General features: G+C 38.4%; 2 protein-coding genes across 9 annotated transcripts in view; both read right to left on the bottom strand.

The window, feature by feature from the left end:
• LOC126765189 (neither inactivation nor afterpotential protein C) overlaps positions 1-13,609 on the bottom strand; it is a 144,584-nt gene that overhangs the window by 98,569 nt on the left and 32,406 nt on the right. For all 8 annotated transcript variants that reach the window (XR_007668295.1, XR_007668297.1, XR_007668296.1 and 5 more), the window contains exon 3: positions 5,545-5,848. Coding sequence is in view for 4 of the 8 variants with exons in the window: in XM_050482785.1 (XP_050338742.1) it covers positions 5,545-5,848 (304 nt within the window). In the remaining 4 variants the exon portion in view is untranslated. The remainder of the gene's footprint in view (positions 1-5,544; positions 5,849-13,609) is intronic.
• LOC126765291 (craniofacial development protein 2-like) overlaps positions 1-13,609 on the bottom strand; it is a 332,304-nt gene that overhangs the window by 288,572 nt on the left and 30,123 nt on the right. The window lies entirely within an intron of this gene.

The raw sequence follows: 13,609 nt of genomic DNA, 5'->3' as shown, positions 1-13,609 counted from the left end.
AATCTTCAGACAAGTTTTAGAGATATGGCAAGAGAGCTCGACATCTCTCGTGAGCCCATTCGAATGATTTTGGTGGATATTTTGGGTATGAAACACCTTCTTGCTCGGTTCATCTCGATAAAGCTGATCATTTTTCAAAATGAGTACAGTAAACAAGTATCCTACATTCATTGAGTGCAATATGACTGTTGATGAGACATGAGTTTATGATGTTTCAAAATGATGTTTTGAAAAACTGAGCGGCTTGTGGTCATAATTAGGTTCTTAATTTCTATTTTGTAGTAGCTGTTTTGACTCACTTATATACAACTTACAACACTCACATACAGGTATCTTGTACATTAATTTCGACTCCGACTCCTTTAATCTTGTGAATAGGTAACCAAATATTTTCAAATTATAAAACGCAGGCCTCCACTTCGTTTCTTCAATTTTTTTTACATTTTTACGGACAATGATTTTATAAAAAGGAAATTTGAAGTATAGAATACATATAAACGATAAGAATAATAAGACGACTTGAAATCGGAGTGACTCTCTGTCCGTCTGTGCAAGCGATAACTTGAGTAAATTGAGGGATTGAGATATCTTAACTTGGTATACGTGTTTCTTAGAAAAAAGTGAGAATGAGTTGGTAGATGAGCGTAATCGGACCATTGCCACGTCCACATAACGCCATTAAAATAAATCTATATAGTACCATAACTAAGCATATTAAGATATTTTATTTGGTGCAGACACCGCTTATGCGTTTTTAGCCGAGTTGTTGTAAACTAGTAGTTCTTCCCTTTCGCTGTTTGGCGTCAATTGGATATTTCAAGTGTACCCAGCTCCTTCTCCATCTAGTCTTTCCAACCAAGTGGAGGTCCCCCATCGGGTACTGCATCGAATGCTCTCAGAGCTGGAGTGTTTTCATCCATTCGGATGACATGATCTAGCCAGCGTAGCCGCTGTCTCTTAATTCGCTGAGCTATGTCAATCGTATATGTCGTATAGCTCATCGTTCCCTCAACTGCGGTATTCGGCATTGCCAAAGCGCAAAGGACCATAAATCGCCGCCAGAACATTTCTTATGTTGGGTATGGGTTATGGGTTGAAAGAGACAGGTGTAAAACAACATAGCACATCCTGGTGACATTGATCCTGACTCTCCTACTAAAAGCGAGATAAGGGGGTATTCTACTCTAGAAGCATGAATTTCAGGTAATTTTTAAAGTGTCGTAAAAAAAAGGCAATTAATATTTTAACTATCCATTTTTTATGGTGTTTTTATTGATATCTTAAGAATACAGAAATAAAATGTTACAAAAAAATTTAAAAAATTAAAATAATTAGAGGGGGGGGGTTGGAAGAGACAGGTGTAAAACAACATAGCACATCCTGGTGACATTGATCCTGACTCTCCTGGTGGTCTGAAAAAAAATCAAAAGAAATTCTTAATCAGTAAGGATGCTGTTATAGGCCCTACCTCAGGGAACACGAAATTTTTTTTGAAAAATGGCGACTGCCTGAAAATGAAAATCAGTTTTTACGCTTTTTTTTGAAATTCCTGAATTTTTTTAAAATATTAAAGACAAAAATTTTAGCACGATGCTTATAGGAACGATAAAGGATTATATAAAGAAGGTTCACCCAAAATTTCAAGTAAATCGGTTGTATAGAATTTGAGATAATGCCGGTACCGTGTAGAAAAAAGTAGTTTCGAGAAAAACGCGTTTAAAAAATTCGATGCGGCCGAACCGGGGTAAGTACTGCGTCACTAAAGTAACATTAGCTCTTAAAATAATAATTTTAATTTGATATGTTATTAAGGGTCTAAACTTTAAATATATGAAAAAAACTCGAATTTTTCAAAATTCTAGAGTAGAATACCCCCATAAATCATTAAATTAATAGTCCAGAGTCATTAAATTTTGCATGAGACAAGAGGCCTTTATAGACTCCGAGATCAAAATTGAAAATGGGGAGGAGTACATCCCACATTTCGACCCAATATCGAATCTTTGGATCAAAGTTTTATTTTTTCGAAAATATACGTCAATCTTAGGGATACATTATAGAAAAGTAATTCCAAGAAAATCCTTTCTTAATAATAATATCCTTGTATGGGTTTAATCAGATCAATAATTTAAGTAGTACCTAATAAAAATATTTTCGAACTTCCGATTTAATTTATACCGCATACATCAACCATTATGTGAGTTAATATAAAAAAATTAGAAAGCGTGTTCTTCTAATAAGGGTACATTGGTGCTTTAAATGAATGAAATCACGTGAGAACTTGGTCTAATCTCTATACAACTAATTTCTTACTTACAAATTGTATGGTCCTATGGTATGGTATGGTATTTCCCTGGCATGTCGCAAGAATATGAAATCGGTTACGCCCAAATTTAGCCATTCCTTACTTATTCCTGTAATATTTCTTATTTTATACAGGGTTCTCATTTACTACTCCGTAGCAGCAAAATTTCTAAAATTATTGCTATGCTATCGCTACCGCTCTCACTTTGTCGGGAGCCACAGCGTAGCTTTAGCATAACAATGTAAAGTATGTGCTTTACTCTGCTCCGAGTTTTGTTAGGTAAAAAACTATAGCTGGTGCGGGAGCAAAAAATTAAGTTCTGCGCTATGCTCTGGCGTAGCGGTAGCAAAAAATTGGGAGCGGTAGCACAGCAGAGCAAATGAAAATTTTCATGTGCTACAGCTCCCGCATGTGTTTGTTGTTTTTTTTTTTTGCTATTTTCTGGCATAATATTTGAATTAATTGAATAATTCAAACAAAACAATGTTATGCAAATCATTTTGGCACTTGTTGCGTCAAGTGCCTTTATAAATCTAAAATCAAATATTTTAAGAAATATATTAATAAAGTGAATTAGATAATAATTGAATAAATTATAAATTTTTTTGTTATGTAAAATATTTACCATTTTTATATTACCAAGAACATCATCTATTCCAAATGAATTACAATACTCAATTACTATGAATTTTCGAAATTAATCTTAACTACATATACTTTCCCCCTTTTTATATACATACATTAGGGTGTTTTTATTTTTTTGAATCATTAATTTTGTTCGGTCCCGTCACGAAATTTCCTTGGAAATACCCAAAAAAAAAATTCCCTGAAAATTTTAGCCCTACATATTAACATTAAGAACTGGATCGAAAATTTTCCATAGAAAATACACTAAAATCTTGGTTTTTTATCTTTAAATTCCTACAGATCAGAGGTATTTTATGGCATCGCTTTGACTTTAGACGCTGTAGCTCTTGTCAGTTATACAAAAAAATGCGAATTTCGTGGAAAAATCAGGTTTAGATACCTCGCCTTTATCTTTTGGAATACACGTGGTTAATATTCATCTACTGATTACCAGTACCAGTTTTAATCTATTGCACTGCGTATTTGCAGTTCTATTCTACCATTCCCAATACTCCAATTATTCCGTTATATCTTTATGTTAGATATCGCGTTTGGTTTGTTATGAATGCATTTGCGTCCTTGACCAATAATCTAGCAAAGTATCCGCAGTGCCTTGACGATGAAAATTCCAATGTCATTTTTTGTTGTGATATTAAATATATCGGACGGGCTCGTCTTAAAAAAACTACCTGGTTAAGAAGCAAAATCAGTATAACCCATATACTAAGCATGTTTGGAAATGAAAATGTTTACTTATTTCTTTCTATTTTTGAATTACTAAAATTTTCAAATGATTCTTACATAAATTTTGAACAAATGCTTATGATTTGAAATATAATTTTTGTATTTATGAGCTGTATTGAAATTTAGTATAAAGAGATAAAATGTATCCTAAGTCCTTACCCTGCTTCTAAACTACCTCCCCACCAATTTTAAGCCAAATCGGTTCAGCCGTTCTTGAGTTATAAACGACTTTTTTTTATATACCAACTTGTACCATACTTGTAAATGCCAGAAAATAGCAAAAAAGAAAAAAAACAACAAACACATTCGGGAAAATTTTCATTTGCTCTGCTGTGCTACCGCTCCCAATTTTTGGCTACCGCTACGCCAGAGCATAGCGTAGAATTTAATTTTTTGCTCCCGCTCTAGCTATAGTTTTTACCTAACAAAACTCGGAGCAGAGTAGAGCACATACTTTACATTGTTATACTAAGGCTACGCTGTGGCTCCCGGCAAAGTGAGAGCGGTAGCAAGAGTAAAATGAAATGCTACGAGAGTAGCGTAGTTTTTCAAACGCTGATTTTATATTTCTCTTTCGTGTCCGATGGGTTTCAATATACCATGAATTTCTTTCTTTTTTATCATTTTCAAAGGCTTCTGCACCTATATATACTGGTGTTGAATATTTTAAAAGTTATAATATTAAATATATTATTATACTCTACATTGATGAATATAAAAAACCAGAGCAAGCGATTATATCTCAAATTATGTATCGGGTGATTTTTTAAGAGCTTGATAACTTTTTTTTAAAAAAAAACGCATAAAATTTGCAAAATCTCATCGGTTCTTTATTTGAAACGTTAGATTGGTTCATGACATTTTCTTTTTGAAGATAATTTCATTTAAATGTTGACCGCGGCTGCGTCTTAGGTGGTCCATTCGGAAAGTCCAATTTTGGGCAACTTTTTCGAGCATTTCGGCCGGAATAGCCCGAATTTCTTCGGAAATGTTGTCTTCCAAAGCTGGAATAGTTGCTGGCTTATTTCTGTAGACTTTAGACTTGACGTAGCCTCACAAAAAATAGTCTAAAGGCGTTAAATCGCATGATCTTGGTGGCCAACTGCCCATGCATCCCGAAAAATGCACTGTTTGGTGTGGTTTGTACGCTGGTGGAATCATTGGACCGTATTTTTTCAAAGATGCTGTTGGACGCAACGTTACGGTGAATGGCGATCGCTATCGTTCGATGCTAACAAACTTTTTGTTGCCAAAAATGGAAGAACTGAACTTGGTTGACATGTGGTTTCAACAAGATGGCGCTACATGCCACACAGCTCGCGATTCTATGGCCATTTTGAGGGAAAACTTCGGAGAACAATTCATCTCAAGAAATGGACCCGTAAGTTGGCCACCAAGATCATGCGATTTAACGCCTTTAGACTATTTTTTGTGGGGCTACGTCAAGTCTAAAGTCTACAGAAATAAGCCAGCAACTATTCCAGCTTTGGAAGACAACATTTCCGAAGAAATTCGGGCTATTCCGGCCGAAATGCTCGAAAAAGTTGCCCAAAATTGGACTTTCCGAATGGACCACCTAAGACGCAGCCGCGGTCAACATTTAAATGAAATTATCTTCAAAAAGTAAATGTCATGAACCAATCTAACGTTTCAAATAAAGAACCGATGAGATTTTGCAAATTTTATGCGTTTTTTTTTAAAAAAAAGTTATCAAGCTCTTAAAAAATCACCCGATATAATTATATAACTGAGCATAAATAAACGATAAGTGGATATAGAAATCTTGATTTATCAAATTTAATTCAAACAAGAATATTCTTATAAATGGAAATTAAATATAATATTTGGGAAATGCAGTCAAATCTTACTTGCACTCATTGCAGTCACAACTTCCGGAGCCATCCAACATGGTGATCCTATGCATGTTCCACGTTTTCCAAATGTTGAATCAACTTCTCGTGATAAACCGAAATCACATAGCTTGACTCGTGCATCTTTAGTAAGAAGTATATTATCACCTCTAATATCCCTATGTATGACATGATTTCTATTTAGCTCAATAGCGCCACGACATATCTCGCGTATAATGTAGGCAATATGCTCCTCACGCATGCGCCGTTCCAGTTTTATCAATTTGTTGACCATATCCACGGCTGTTCCCCCACTGCAATACTATAAAGGTGTTTACACATAAACACTTCGTTTCATTGCTATAAAGACATTATACAATTATTCTGTGACACAGATAAAAATGTGTTCCCATTCCAAACACGAATGATGTTATTTTAAAGGTTTATGGTTACTCTAATACCCGTGGCAGACATGTAGTAACAATACCATAGAAAAAGAATAATGGTATTCTGTTTACTTCGTTGATGACACACATGGCAATGTAGTAAACTCAAAAACTAGCTTTGTTTCACAGGCATTACAATTTTTCAAAAAATTTCAAACAATAAATATTTAGTTGTGTGTTGTGAAGACAATAAGTACAATTATTTAAAATACTTTAAAGTTAAGGTTTTTTTGTCGCCAAAAAACGATTTGGTTAAAGGCTCCCTAAAAACCTGACATAAAATAAGGCAATTATTGCTTTTCTGGAAAAAAATTGTGAAATTATTTTGTTTTCCATTTCATTTATTAATTTTTTAAGTCATTTTGACGGAATATTTCGAAGAGCTTTTGTGTAGAAGCTTTTAGCAAAGTTTGTTACCTTTAATAAAATACCACAATGAAACTTCATAGTATTGTTACAAGCAAAATACTACATTGCTCGTATGGTATCTTGCTAGTATTTGGTGACACACATATGGTATTTGTACCATATATGGTATTGCCACTACATGTCTGTCTCAGGTATAATGTAGTAATGTAGTCTGTCACGCGTATAACAAGAGAAAGAAAAAAAGGAAAAAAAATAACATTTCTCTTCTTTTAATAAGTGCGAGTATTCGATTTGTCATGGAGTTGGTGTAATTTAAAAGCATTTTTGGGTTAATAGAGCCCATGTACCCAAAATAGCTGTTTCATCTCAAAAATCGTATTAAATTGACGATAATCCTTGTAAACCTTTCCTAACAGCCATACCCAGATGACCTTAATTACATCAGGAGAACAAGCTCTCCATCCCCAAAGATCGATATTTTTACGTTGAAGCCACGTTTTCGTTGACTTGCTCGTATGGATTCTTATATGAATTGTTGTCTTGTTGAAAAAAGAAAGACTTTTGCAAATGACTGTGTACATAGGGTAGCAGATTTGCTTCTACTACTTCCTCGTACTCGGAACTATTTATTCGGCAGGAGGTTAATACAAACAGTACTGTCCCAGAATTTGAAAATACCAGAGATCTGCAATTATTCCCTTTTTTAAGTTATTGGTTGAGTAACACAAAAAATATTATTTGTGTATATAAATAAAAATTCAACATACACAAATATCCACAAAAACATATTTACGCAAGACACACGTAGCGAGAGTATGAAAAACAAGTAAGTTTCTTTTCACGACCCGGTATTGTGCTCATTCTCTCATGAGTCAATACTTCAATCACGTCAAAGCGAAATGATTCAAAGCACCAAGAAGCACAAATAGTATTTTTGAATGACGTAAGTGACTTGAGTATTTGCAGTTTCGCTTTACTTTGTTTGTTTCTTTTTTATTTTTATTTTCATTTTCATAATTTCTAAGTTGGTTACTTATTGCACTATTTATTTATAAAGTTTTCAAACAGATTTATATGCAGCAATGAAGATATTTCGTACGAAAAACGAAAACTTTAAAAGTTCTTCTTCTTCTTAATTGGCGTAGACACCGCTTAAGCGATTATAGCCGAGTTAACAACAGCGCGCCAGTCGTTTCTTCTTTTCGCTACGTGGCGCCAATTGGATATTCCAAGCGAAGCCAGGTCCTTCTCCACTTGGTCCTTCCAACGGAGTGGAGGTCTTCCTCTTCCTCTGCTTCCCCCGGCGGGTACTGCGTCGAATACTTTCAGAGCTGGAGTGTTTTCGTCCATCCGGACAACATGACCTAGCCAGCGTAGCCGCTGTCTTTTAATTCGCTGAACTATGTCAATGTCGTCGTATATCTCGTACAGCTCATCGTTCCATCGAATGCGATATTCACCGTGGCCAACGCGCAAAGGACCATAAATCTTTCGCAGAACTTTTCTCTTGAAAACTCGTAACGTCGACTCATCCGTTGTTGACATCGTCCAAGACTCTACACCATATAGCAGGACGGGAATTATGAGTGACTTATAGATTTTGGTTTTTGTTTGTCGAGAGAGGACTTTGCTTCTCAATTGCCTACTCAGTCCGAAGTAGCACCTGTTGGCAAGATTTATCCTGCGTTGGATTTCTAGGCTGACATTGTTGGTGGTGTTTACGCTGGTTCCAAGATATACGAAATTATCTACAACTTCAAAGTTATGACTGTCAACAGTGACGTGAGTGCCAAGTCGCGAGCGCGACGACTGTTTGTTTGATGACAGGAGATATTTCGTTTTGCCCTCGTTCACTGCCAGACCCATTTGTTTTGCTTCCTTGTCCAGTCTGGAGAAAGCAGAACTAACGGCGCGGGTGTTAAGGCCGATGATATCAATATCATCGGCATACGCCAGCAGCTGTACACTCTTATAGAAGATGGTACCTTCTCTATTTAGTTCTGCGGCTCGAACTATTTTCTCCAGAAGCAGGTTGAAAAAGTCGCACGATAGGGAATCGCCTTGTCTGAAACCTCGTTTGGTATCGAACGGCTCGGAGAGGTCCTTCCCGATTCTGACGGAGCTTTTGGTGTTGCTCAACGTCAGCTTACACAGCCGTATTAGTTTTGCGGTGATACCAAATTCAGAGATCGCGGCATAGAGGCAGCTCCTTTTCGTGCTGTCGAAAGCAGCTTTGAAATCGACGAAGAGGTGGTGTGTGTCGATTCTTCTTTCACGGGTCTTTTCCAAGATTTGGCGCATGGTGAATATCTGGTCGGTTGTTGATTTTCCAGGTCTGAAGCCACACTGATAAGGTCCAATCAATTTGTTGACGGTGGGCTTTAATCTTTCACACAATACGCTCGATAGAACCTTATATGCGATGTTGAGGAGGCTCATCCCTCGGTAGTTGGCGCAGATTGTGGGGTCTCCTTTTTTATGGATTGGGCATAGCACACTTAAATTCCAATCGTTGGGCATGCTTTCGTCCGATCATATTTTACAAAGAAGCTGATGCATGCTCCCTATCAGTTCTTCGCCGCCGTGTTTGAATAGCTCGGTCGGCAATCCGTCGGCCCCTGCCGCTTTGTTGTTCTTCAGGCGGGCAAGTGCTATTCGAACTTCTTCATGGTCGGGTAAAGGAACGTCTGCTCCGTCGTCATCGATTGGGGAATCGGGTTCTCCTTCTCCTGGTGTTGTGCGTTCACTGCCATTCAGCAGGCTGGAGAAGTGTTCCCTCCATAATTTAAGTATGCTCTGGGCATCAGTGACTAGATCACCTTTGGCGGTTCTACAAGAGTACGCTCCGGTCTTGAAACCTTCCGTAAGCCGCCGCATTTTTTCGTAGAATTTTCGAGCATTACCCCTGTCGGTCAGCTTATCAAGCTCTTCGTACTCACGCATCTCAGCCTCTTTCTTCTTCTGTCTACAAATGCGTCTCGCTTCCTCTTCAACTCTCGGTATCTATCCCATCCCGCACGTGTAGTGGTCGATCGTAACGTTGCGAGGTAGGCAGCCTGTTTTCTCTCCGCTGCGACACGGCACTCCTCGTCGTACCAGCTGTTCTTTTGCACTTTCCGAAAACCAATGGTTTCGGTTGCAGCTGTACGTAAGGAGTTTGAAATTCCGTCCCACAGTTCCCTCATACCGAGTTGTTGACGAGTGCTCTCAGAGAGCAGGAGTGCAAGCCGAGTAGAAAATCGTTCGGCTGTCTGTTGTGATTGCAGCTTCTCGACGTCGAACCTTCCTCGTGTTTGGTGGCGCGCGTTTTTTGCTGCACAGAGGCGGGTGCGAATCTTAGCTGCAACAAGATAGTGGTCCGAGTCGACGTTAGGACCTCGGAGCGTAAGCACATCTAAAACACTGGAGACGTGTCTTCCGTCTATCACAACATGATCGATCTGGTTGGTAGTTTTTCGATCCGGAGACAGCCAGGTAGCTTGATGAATCTTCTTATGCTGGAATCTAGTACTACAGATAACCATATTTCGGGCCCCGGCGAAGTCAATCAGCCTCAACCCATTGGGGGATATTTCGTCGTGGAGGCTGAATTTACCGACCGTAGTGCCAAAGACACCTTCTTTGCCCACCCTGGCGTTAAAGTCGCCAAGCATGATTTTGACATCGTGGCGGGGGCAGCCTTCATAAGTGCGCTCCAAGCACTCATAAAAGGCATCTTTGGTCACATCGTCCTTCTCTTCCGTCGGGGCGTGGGCGCAGATCAGCGATATGTTGAAGAACCTCGCTTTGATGCGGATTGTGGCTAGACGTTCATTCACCGCAGTGAATGATAGTACTCGGCGACGGAGTCTCTCTCCCACCACGAATCCTACACCAAACTTGCGCTCCTTTATATGGCCACTGTAGTAAATGTCACAAGGACCTACTCGTCTCTGTCCTTGTCCCGTCCATCGCATTTCTTGGACGGCGGTGATGTCAGCCTTTGTTTTTACGAGGACATCAACCAGCTGGGCAGCGGCACCTTCCCAATTAAGGGACCGGACATTCCAGGTGCATGCCCTCAATTCGTAGTCCTTATTTCGTTTGCCATGGTCGTCATCAAAAGGGGGGTCTCTCATCCGAGGCTGGTTATAGCTCTTCACTGGGGGTGTTTTTTTACGTGGCGGGTCCCAAACCCAGCGCACAACCCTTGTAGGGAATGTTTCGCCTTCTCACTTTAGCTCGCCTTCGAACGGATGTTCTTAGGCTACCCAGAGGATACTTGGTCAAAGACCGGAAGTAGTGAGCTGCTTGAGCCATGTGTAAAAGAATCGTTTCTGGCTATTCCCAAGTGAATGGCGATCAGAGAACTTTCCTCACTTGCGTGAACTTCTACACATGACTCCATCCTCCTCCATTCCAGAAATTACAGAAGTAATTTCTCTACTCGGTAATAGCAATTTCTTCTCAGTTCTTGACCCTTAAAGTGGTTTTCACCTGATTCCACTAAAAAAATCTGATATAGACAAAACTGCTCTCTCTATGAATTTACGCAACTACCATTTGGCCTAAAAAATGCGCCATCTATTTTTCAACGCGCATTAGATAATATATTAAGAGAACACATAGGGAAATGTTGCTACGTGTATATCGATGATATAATTGTTTTTAGCAAAACTGAGGAGGAACACTTCAAACATATATATGAGGTGGTTGAAACATTAGAAACGCTAAATGTAAATTTTTTCAAAAAAGAAGTAGAATTCTTAGGGTATGTAATCACACCGGTTGGCATAAGAACCAACCCAAAAAGTTGAAGCAATTTCAAACTTTCCACAACTTCGCAGCTTCCTCGGCATGTCAGGATACTACCGGCGTTTTATAAGAGACGCTAAACTTGCAAACCCCCTAACATCTCTTTTAAGAGGGGATGACGGTCGTACGTCAAAGAATAAATCTACTCACATAAAAATAAATTTGAATAGGGAAGCGATAGAAGCTTTCATGAAAATAAAAATTCTCTCACCTCAGAGGATAACATCCTCACGTATCCGGATTACAGCAAAGAATTTGAGCTGCCCACAGATGCGTCCAACTTCGCCATTGGCGCAGTATTGTCTCAGTCAGATAGACCAATAGCATTTTTATCTAGGACATTAAGCAAAGCAGAAGAGCACTATGCCGCGAATGAAAAAGAAATGTTAGCCATTATTTGGGCATTGAATTCATTTCGGAATTATCTGTATGGATCGGCCAGAGTAAAAATATTTACCGATCATCAACCATTAACTTATGCGGTAAGCAATAAGAACTGTAATAGTAAGATGGAACGCTGGAAAGCAATACTAGAAGAATACAGTTATGAAATGCACTATAAGCCAGGTAGAACAAACGTCGTGGCCGACGCACTGTCAAGAATTCCACACCAAGAATCAGATTTACATACGCTATCAATAGCGAGACAAATTCGGATAATAGCTCATCCCACAATTTAATATGCTGCGTAGAAGCACGAATTAACGCGTTTAAAAACCAAATATTTTTAAATCAATTTAAAATCATATTTCCCACCTACCACCGTCATATATGTAGTAACCGAACCTGACTACTGCGAGCAAAATTTGATTTCTTTTTTAAAAAAGATATTTAAATCCGTCCGTAATAAACTGCATCAAAACGGAGAAGCACATTATAGGCAAGATTCAAGAAATTTACCTCTTACACCTTGACAAATATAAGATTAGGTTTTCGCCGTTCCAAGTGGAAGTCATAACAAACGAGGAAGAGCAAGAGAATATTATTATAAACTAGCTGTTACCCTGTGCATTTCGTTACACCTAAATGGATTAAAACTCTTAAGGGTTTTTACTTTGTGTTTTATTTACTGTTGTAAAACTGTTAATTATTTATAAAACATTTATAAAACATATCGGTATACAACATTTTTGGTTTTTCCACCTGGCGCGTAAATTAATAAGCACCTTGGTGTTCCCACTCTCGAGCATGCGACGAACAATTGGCCGTGGGAGAAGCACTGTTCTTCCAAATTGACGCCGCACACTTGAAACGTTTGCCCTTGCGATTTGTTGATGGTCATCGCAAAGGCAAGACGTACTGGGAACTGCAAGAGCTTAAATTCAAACGGCATGTCTGTTGGAATCATGGGAATGCGTGGTAAGAGTATAACTTCACCTGCTGCCTTGCCATTTAGTATTGTGGCTTCAATCAAATTTGGCCACAATTTTTTGACTGAAAGTCGTGTGCCATTACACAAAGTCGTTAAAACGCTATCAATCGATGTACATATATGTTGTAGCTTCTCCTGGCAGTTTTTCTTGAATGGCAAAATTGATTTCGTTGACAAGTACATTTTTCGGTGCCAATATTGCGCATTCACTTAAATAATCGTGGCGTTGATAGTGTTGAACAATATTCGGAAATACACTTTCAATCAATTCTTCTGTCAATTGTAAAAGTGTACAAAAGTTGTTCGGCAATTTGATCAAACCGGTATCATCGATTGGTATTTTGCCTTCGCCAATGTCCAACAACTGCTTCGAAAACGCCGGTGCGGATCGATCATTTTGCAATTGGACTCGCATGTTGATGGTAAGAGTCAGCCTTTGAACATGTCTCCACAAAACTGACGATTTTAAACATGTATGTCTTGTTAGCTTGACAGTCATCCATAGAAAGAACGAATGACAGGCAAAAACGATCAACATGCGATGTCAATGTTTTTTTTGAAGTGAAACTTCTTTACGCGCGCTTGGCTTGGGGAGTAAGCTGACGAACGCGTTACGAAAAGTGTGATCAGGCGACGCGAACGGTAATTGGTGGGGGATATAGGCAAGCGTTAGCAGTGCGCGCGCACATTTTTCTTTCTTTCTCTTACATCTGGGAAATGAAATATGTGTATACTTCAGTCAGAAGTTCGTTTGCGAGTTTACTAGCGTTACGCGAACGGTGATAGTTTGGTTATTTTATTGTAATTTACTGTAATTTTATTGCGTTTTGAACAATTTTATGAATTAATATGACAAGAAACATACATTCAATATTTTACGTTTAAAGTGAATAAAATTGTAAATTTATTTTAAAGTTTATGTTATGTGAATTTTCGGGTAAATAATAACAAATTATGGAGAAAAGTGACACAGACTCCGAGTATCAAAGCGGTGCTTTAGGACCACCAACTAAGAAGAAATTACGTACGGAAATCGTGCATAAAAAGTGTGTAACAACAGATTCAAGTCAAGATTTTAAACCTAGTGGGACCCAATCAATTG

The sequence above is a fragment of the Bactrocera neohumeralis genome, unplaced genomic scaffold (genome assembly GCF_024586455.1).
Source record: "Bactrocera neohumeralis isolate Rockhampton unplaced genomic scaffold, APGP_CSIRO_Bneo_wtdbg2-racon-allhic-juicebox.fasta_v2 cluster10, whole genome shotgun sequence".
Classification (NCBI taxonomy): domain Eukaryota; kingdom Metazoa; phylum Arthropoda; class Insecta; order Diptera; family Tephritidae; genus Bactrocera; species Bactrocera neohumeralis.
Note: the sequence above shows the minus strand (reverse complement) of the source record. Positions and strands in the feature narration are given on the sequence as shown.